Source organism: Palaemon carinicauda, chromosome 20 (genome assembly GCF_036898095.1).
Source record: "Palaemon carinicauda isolate YSFRI2023 chromosome 20, ASM3689809v2, whole genome shotgun sequence".
Lineage (NCBI taxonomy): Eukaryota > Metazoa > Arthropoda > Malacostraca > Decapoda > Palaemonidae > Palaemon > Palaemon carinicauda.
The window spans coordinates 103791732-103800267 of record NC_090744.1 but is presented as its reverse complement, the minus strand read 5'-3'; the positions used below and the strand labels follow the sequence as shown (position 1 = coordinate 103800267).

General features: G+C 54.1%; 1 protein-coding gene across 1 annotated transcript; it reads left to right on the top strand.

Moving 5' to 3' along the window:
• Window positions 1-1106: 1106 nt before the first annotated feature.
• Window positions 1107-1619, top strand: LOC137660025 (uncharacterized). Its single transcript, XM_068394755.1, has one exon. The coding sequence runs from the start codon at window positions 1107-1109 to the stop codon at window positions 1617-1619; it is 513 nt and encodes a 170-aa protein (XP_068250856.1).
• Window positions 1620-8536: the final 6917 nt, after the last annotated feature.

Below are 8536 nucleotides of genomic sequence, written 5' to 3'. Positions count from 1 at the left end.
TAGATTCCCCCTCCAAACACCTTTCGAGGGAGGATCTAAGTCTCACGGTCTCTCCTGCCGGTGATTCTCCCCCACTGGGGAGTTCACTTACAGAGACTCCTCTGCGGAGGCCCTATGATGGTCAGCCTGCTGACCCCACGGCCCCTCGTGGGCGTATAAGGCGGAAGGCTCGTCCTCCCCTTCGCCATAGAGGCCTTCCTTCCCCTCATAAGGGAGTAAGGAGGCGCCTCTTCGGCTCGTCGTCACCACAGTCCTCTGCGGAGGAGATGACTTGCCGTACGCCGATCCTGCCAGCTACCACCTTAGACCTCTTCGGGGATCGTTCGCGATCCCCTTCGGATGATGGTCGTCCTTCGGGACCCTGTGACCAGTCTCCCTCCAGACCTGCTGACCTGCCGTCACCTTTCGACGATGCGGATGCGCGTTACACCCCACCTGATCCTGCCACTGCGCAGGCACCGGGCCCTTCGGGGCTTAAGGGCCTTGAGCGCAAATCCGCGCCTCTTGCCCTCAAGTGCCAGGTTCTTCCTGCGCGCCCTCCTGCTGCTGCCACTGTTCCTGTCTTAGAGCTACAGCGCTCACCTGCACGTGTGCGCACCCCTGTTCCTGTTACACGCCAGGGTTCCCCTGCGCGCCCACATCCTTCTGCGCCCCGGCGCCCGCCAGCAGTTCCTGTTCCAGCGCGCCCACATCCTTCTGCGCCCCGGCGCCCGCCAGCAGTTCCTGTTCCAGCGCGCCAGCGCCCACCTGCGCACACGCGCCCACCTGTGCCCCAGCGTTCCCCTGTCCCTGCCTCGTCGCGCGCAGTCCAAGAGGCTCCTACATTAGCGCACAGGCGCTCATAGGTACCTCTGGACTCGCAGCGCCCGTCTGGAGTTAGGTGCGAAACGCGCCCACCACGCGCAGTTCCAGTTACAGCGCTCACGCGCTCGCCAACGCGCCAGCGCGCTCTACATCACAGCGCGCAGTGCAGGAGGTGCCTAAGCTGGCGCACGGGTGCTCACAGGCACCCCAGGACTCTCCTTCCAGACCGCGCGACCCTGCACGCGTTCTAGCCGCGCGCGACGCTCCGGTTGCACGCCCAGTTCCAGTTCTCAAGGCGCTCCATGCAACCCTCCAGCGCACACCTGTGCGCCCTAATCCAACCGCGCCCTGCTCGCCCACCGCAGCAGCGCACACCAGCACGCCAGGCACATCCTGATGCGCGCCTTGCGAGCCCACGATCCCCTGCGCGCCTAGCGCGCCCCCAGGTTAATATGCCTGTTCTTTCGGATCAGCGCCCATCTACGTTCCAACGCGCCAACCTTCCTTCGCGTTATTCTAAACCTGCGCTCTCGCGCCCTCGCCCGGTTCTTCCGGATACGCGCCCATGCGCCACTGCCCTCTCCCGCCCGCCAGTGCCGCATCAGGATGCTGCGCGCCCTCGTATCCCGGCTCCTCACGTTCCGGCTCCTGCGCTCCACACGCCCTCGCCATCTCCTGCCCGTGCCCACGCGCCCACTCCAGTTCCTGCGCGCCTGCACCATCTCCTGCACGCCATCACGCCCAAGCGCCACCGCGCCCTCGCGCCCGCTCCACCAACCTCTCACGCCCACGCCCATGTGCGTGCGCCCGCGTGAGCACGAGATTCCTGTGTCACGCGATCCTTTCGTGCTCAACCCTGGTCAGGGCACATCACGCGACCTCCAGCGCGAGCGCCGCCAGGCGGATAGGTCATCGTCTCGTTCCCCTCCCCGCAAGCGCAGAACAGCGCGCTCGCCAGAGGAGGGGCGGTTCCCGGACAGGTCTAAGGACACTTTTGTTTCAGCTTCTCAGGCTAACCCGCATTTGTCGAATCCTCCAAGGGATCGAACGATCCCCTCCCTCCAGAGGGAGTGTCTGACAGCGCGACTGTCAGCGCGACTGTCAGCCAGCAGGCCTGGTTCAGGACCCTGGTCAGAGCTCTTGTGCAGGCGATGAAGCCCGTCCTCTCTGACATGGGTCACAAATCAGTGGCGGCTTCCTCCCCCCTGAAGAGGAAGAGAGGAGTCTCTCTCGTGGAAACACCTCCAAGGACTATTTTGTCTCCTCGCAGATCCTTGCGCAAGGCTCCTTCCCCCCCCCCTCCCCCCCAGACTTTCTCTCCCTCCCCTGCGGATGAGGATTACCCATCCTCAGGAGAGTCGGACGAGCCGGACCGTTCCCCCATCGCTCCAATGGGGAAAACTCCGCCTCTCCCTGAGAAGTCTTCTCGTCCAGGGTTGGAAAAGAACCTGCACCCATCGTTACTCGAATCCTGTATTCCGCCCAGGAGGGAACCGAAGGACGCTAAGACGATCCCTAAGTCATCAACAAGGATCAGGCAGGAGCCATCTAGACCTTCCGAGGATGTCCACGTGTCCCCCCAGGAAGAGCCACTGGGGACGGGAGACTTTGCCGCCAGTCCTTCAGGAGGAGAGCACCAAAAGTCAGAACACGCGTTCTGGCAGGTCCTGACCTTCATGAGGAACCTCAACGGGATCCCAGACCCAGAGATTCCTCCTCGTGAGGGTAAGGACACGGTCTTGGACCATGTCTACAGCACCCAGAAACCCTCTAGGGCCAGTGCAGCTTTGCCCTGGTCTCAGAGGATGAAGGGTGCCAGGGACAAGGTTAAGGGCTAGCTCTCTGAGCTTGCCTCCCCCAGCAGATCCAGCGCCGGTAACAAGCCCCTCCCTCCTCCTCGAGTCCATCAGAGGAGGTACTTTGAGATCCTTGAGGAGTCTTGTTTGGGTCGTCCGATTCACCACTCCGTGGAAGAACTCACTGGGGGAGTCCCTCTAGAGAGACTCTCCAACTGGCATGTTTCCTACTCAGCTACTGAGATCCTAAGCCAGGAGAAGGTCGCTAAGTGTGCCATGCAGGCAACTTCGTGGCTTGACATCTGGCTGGGGTCTCTGGGCATCCTGGTGCAGTCTGAGGACCTCTCCAAAGAAAGAACCAAGAAGGCACTGGAGACTTTCTTGCTCTCAGGCTCGCGGACCATCGATTTTCTGAGCCACCAAGTTTCGAGCTTGTGGGCCAATATGATTCTCAAACGACGGGACGCTGTGGCTGAGAGGTTCCACCAGAAGGTTCCCAGTTCGGAGGTTGGCAGGCTCAGACACTCTTCCGTGCTCGGTAAGAGTTTGTTTGAGCCTAAGGACGTGGAGCTTACCGCTGAGAGGTGGAGGAAGTCCAAGCAGGATTCCCTCATCCATAGGGCCCTGACATCAAGGCCCTACAAACCTCCAGTGGCACAACAGCCCCGTCCGGCTAAGGACACAAAGAAGACCACTGCAGCAAAGCCGAAGGTGTCTAAGCCCTTTCCTGCCAAGAGCAGAAGGAGCAAGAAGTCCTCCAGGGGAGGCAAGAACCCTAGAGGAAATGGCTGAGGCCGTAAACTCTAGGGTTGGCAGTCCCCCTGCATGTCCACCAGGGGGGGATGCCTAAAAAAGTTGCGCGGCAAGGTGGCAGCAACTCGGGGCAGATACCTGGACGATTTCCGGGATCGCTCAGTATTAGGTTAACGTAAAATTATTTCTTTGTTTTATTTAAATCAGCCTTGTTTTTCTTTTTAAGTTAAAGTATTTTTGTTGTTTGTTTACTATGGTGTTAATGTAAGTTAAGTGGCTCTCCGATTGTTGGATAGTGTTTTTGCGCCTCCTCCTCCTCCTTTGTATATTAGTGGACTATCGTTTTAACGATTGTTATTTTTTTTGCTGTGAGTGTTGATGAACGCTGGGAAGGTGATGAGTGGACATGGTCGACCAATGAAGGCAGTTCGGGCCTTGACAAGCTCTCACCGACAGTATTTCCCGTCTCAGCATTTATTGTGACTTGGAGGACGACTTTGGCTGTTACTTCTGCACTTCTGTTGAGTGTTTAGCAGATGCTCAGTCATCTGCGACGATAGTTTTCTGCCACTTGTTCCCGTCGGAGGATTTGTACGGGAATTGTGTCGACGCTGTTTCCCGACACTGAACCTTGATTTTACTGGCCGTATTCATCCAGTCCAGCTGTGTACGAGTATGAGAGCAAACTGGCTCGTGAGGTGATAAGTAGGGAGGCTGACGCCAGGTAAGACAAATTATCGTTCCTCTTGTATAGGGAAGTGGATTGCCCTTCAATGCCTGGCGTACAGTTTTACCCTTCCGTTGAGCGGCTTGATGAATTAAGTACGGCCCTGTACTGAACGCTCCTCCTTTGTGTATTAGTGGACTATCGTTTTAACGATTGTTATTTTTTTTGTTGTGAGTGTTGATGAACGCTGGGAAGGTGATGAGTGGACATGGTCGACCGGTGAAGGCAGTTCGGGCCTTGACAAGCTCTCACCGACACTATTTCCCGTCTCAGCATTTATTGTGACTTGGAGGACGACTTTGGCTGTTACTTCCGCACTTCTGTTGAGTGTTTAGCAGATGCTCAGTCATCTGCGACGATAGTTTTCTGCCACTTGTTCCCGTCGGAGGATTTGTACGGGAATTGTGTCGACGCTGTTTCCCGACACTGAACCTTGATTTTACTGGCCGTATTCATCCAGTCCAGCTGTGTACGAGTATGGGAGCAAACTGGCTCATGAGGTGATAAGTAGGGAGGCTGACGCCAGGTAAGACAAATTATCGTTCCTCTTGTATAGGGAAGTGGATTGCCCTTCAATGCCTGGCGTACAGTTTTACCCTTCCGTTGAGCGGCTTGATGAATTAAGTACGGCCCTGTACTGAACGCTTCTGTACTTCACTTGAGGTGAAGTTATATATATTATTAATTGTCTATTTCTATATGTACGAGTTTTATTGTTATGTTGTGTAACTGTTTAATTCTGTATTGTTTAGTTTTGTAAGATAGGTAGGAATATTAAGGTTTTCATTGTTTTCATCTCCTACTTCCTTCTTCCTTTTTATTATTAGGTTAATGATTTTGGCTAGCTGTATTTGGATCCACCTTGTTATTATTAAGTGTTTTCTCTCTTGGAATTTTCTCGTTTAGGGCTTAGTGTAATAGCTTTAGGTTTTTTTTCTTGTGAGTTCCCGAGAACCAGCTATTGGTTCTCATGAATATTTTGTACAATTAAGTGTATTTTATCTCACAAGGTTGATTTAAGTCTTTGTTCTAGTTTATAATAAATATTGTTAAGTTTTCTTGGGTCTCTGTTTTCGTCCTTCCTTATCACTGACGCACATTTACCGACTGCAATCCTTGAGAATGTAAATATCTTGAAAGAACCTGCATTACAACCTGGTAGGTTGTAACACTCAGGGTTATGCATCCCGTTCACAGCTTCTCTACCTCCCCTGACAGCGAATCCAGTGTCGTTGAGCTCTCTTGCCATGGGATCAGCAAAAGGGCAAGCCCTTTGGGCAGAAGTCCAGACCATGTTGAAGAAGGACGCTCTCCAGGAGGTTGTAGACGGGTCCCCAGGCTTCTACAGTCGATTCTTTCTTGTGAGAAAGGCGTCTGGAGGCTGGAGACCAGTCATCAACCTCTCAACCCTGAACGGGTTTGTCAAACAGACTCCGTTCAACATGGAGACGGCAGACACAGTCAGACTCGCAGTCAGACCACAAGACTTCATGTGTACACTGGACCTGAAGGACGCATACTTCCAGATCCCAGTCCATCGGTCTTCAAGGGAGTACCTAAGATTTTGCCTAGAGAACAGGATCTACCAGTTCAAGGTGCTGTGTTTTGGTCTCTCTACAGCCCCTCTGGTGTTCACCAGTGTGTTCACCCTGATATCTTCGTGGGCTCACAGGATCGGCATCCGTCTCCTCCGTTATCTGGATGACTGGCTGATCCTAGCGGACTCGGAGGCAACCCTTCTTCGCCACCGAGACAAGCTCCTCGAAGTTTGCCAGGATCTAGGGATCATGGTAAATTTCGAGAAGTCCTCTCTGCAGCAATCTCAGAAACTGGTATATCTAGGCATGGTCATAGACACCAATCTCCCCAAAGCCATCCCATCAGACAACAGGATAGCAAGGCTGAGGAAGGTCGCAAGGCCTTTCCTCAATCGAGAAGAACTCCCAGCCCAAACGTGGCTGCGTCTCCTCGGCCACCTCTCCTCCCTGACCCGTCTCGTTCCCAACGGTCTCCTCAGAATGAGATCTCTCCAGTGGCGACTCAAGTCCCGGTGGAATCAAGGTCACGATTCCCCGGGCACTTTGGTTCCTGTGGGTCCTGCGGAACGGACGGACCTCCAGTGGTGGGTGACGGACGAGATCCTACGAAAGGGAGTGGATCTTCTCGTCCTTCCCCTGGATTTGATGTTGTTCTCGGACGCATCAAAGAAAGGGTGGGGGGCCCACGTTCTGAACTACAGCCCCTCAGGCCTGTGGTCAGAATCAGAAAAGTACCTTCACATAAATCTGCTGGAAATAAAGGCCGTGTTCCTGGCACTTCAGAAGTTCCACCAAGTCATGGCGGGCCACTCAGTGGTGGTGATGAGCGACAACACCACGGTGGTGGCTTATATCAACAAGCAGGGAGGTACCTTTTCAGAACAGCTATCCCATCTTGCAGTAGAGATTCTGAGATGGTCCGAAGTCCACTCGATCATACTAGCGGCTCGCTTCATTCCAGGCAAAAGGAATGTGCTCGCTGACAGTCTGAGCAGAGCGACGCAGATAGTGAGTACCGAGTGGTCTTTGGATCCTCAAGTAGCCAACAAAGTCCTGACTTTGTGGGGTTCCCCGACGGTGGATCTGTTCGCTACAGTGCTGAACTGCAAGCTCCCTCTGTACTGCTCCCCAGTCCCGGACCCCAAGGTTCTCTGGCAGGATGCCTTCCAACAACGGTGGGACAACGTCGATGTGTATGCCTTTCCCACGTTCTGTCTGATGAGGAGGGTGCTCAACAAGACCAAAATATCGGTCAATCTTTCAATGACCCTGATAGCTCCGCTATGGCATCACGCAGAATGGTTCCCGGACCTTCTGCAACTCCTCACGGAGGTTCCGAGAGAACTCCCTCCACGTCACGAGCTACTCAAGCAACCACACACCAACATCTTTCACAAAGCCGTAGCTTCGCTTTGATTTCATGCCTGGAGACTATCCAGCATCTCCTCATGGAGCGAGGGTTTTCGCAACAAGTTGGGAACAGGATGTCTGGTCACCTGCGCAAGTCATCCGCAGGGGTCTACCAGGCGAAGTGGCGAGTTTTCTGTGGTTGGTGTCGTGGAAGGGGTATCTCTCCACTCGATGCCACTATTCCAGCAATAGCGGAGTTCCTCGTGTATTTGCGGGAGGAAATGCGCCTTTCAGTCTTGGCAGTGAAAGGCTATCGCTCAGCCTTAAATCTTACCTTCAGGCTTAAAGGAATGGACATTTCTTCCTCGCTGGAACTTTCCCTACTCATACGGAGTTATGAACTTACCTGCCCTCAGTCGGAAGTGAGACCTCCTCCATGGAATGTGGTTCGAGTTCTCAGGTCTCTGAAGAGACCTCCCTACGAACCATTACGCCAGGCTTCAGATCGCCACCTTACCTGGAAAACGGTTTTCCTGATAGCATTGGCTCGGCCAAGCAAGTCAGTGAGCTATATGGTCTCTCGTACGACATCGTCCATTCAAGGGGATGGGGGAGGTAACGTTCAGCTTCGTCCCTGAGTTTGTTGCCAAGACTCAGGATCCAGGAGTGCCGGACCCTAGGTTCGACTTTTTCCAGGTTTCTAGTCTCCGTTCTGTGACAGATGACCCAGACCATCTCCTACTGTGCCCAGTGAGGAGTCTGAGGTTGTATCTTAAAAGAACAGCTGCAGTTCGTTCCCGGGGCGAGCCCTGTTCGTGAGCACCGGGAAGACAAAGAGGAGGGTCATCAGGAATACTATCTCGGCCTGGATTCGCAAGGTGATACATCTGGCCTTGAATCCTGACCCTTCTCCGTCACGTCGCCCTAGAGCGCATGATGTCAGGGGCATAGCTACGTCCCTGGCCTTCAAGAAAAATTATTCAGTGACGCAGGTCCTTCAAGCTGGGGTGTGGAAGCGTCGGACCACCTTCACGGCCCACTACCTGCAAGACGTGACAGACAGGAGGCTTGATACGTTCTCTATCGGCCCTGTGGTGGCTGCACAACAGCTGGTCTAACCTCAGGCTCCTTAATGAACAAGTAGCAGAAGGTTGAGGGCATTGTTACCCGGTTTTAGTGTGCGTGAATGAAAAGATCTGTCTGGCCCTTATTCTTTTCTTCATCCTCTCCTCCCTTGGAGAAAGCAGCATCCTGGGTTCTCTGCACAACTGACCTCGAACCTCTGCAGGTAAGCCATGCTCCCTTGTGTTCCTAGTATTAAGTGTAATACTGTCATGTCCCCATACCCGGACGAGGTGGTATTGGGAGAGTCGTAGCCTAGATTTCCATCTGAAGAACTCCAGGTCAACTTCCAAGGACGAGTCACTTCTCACCTTCACACACAGCTTACGTAGGCCGCAGCAGTTTCACAGCATGCCAGCGAGGAGCAGTGACCCCTTATTTCTTGAGTACTTACACACTCGAATTTGGAGTCCCCGGGCAAGCCAAAGCCAGAATGGCAGGGACTT

What these genes read in the sequence shown, in the direction of transcription:
- LOC137660025 (XM_068394755.1), top strand. Translation starts at nt 1,107, where the DNA reads ATGCAACCCTCCAGCGCACACCTGTGCGCCCTAATCCAACCGCGCCCT.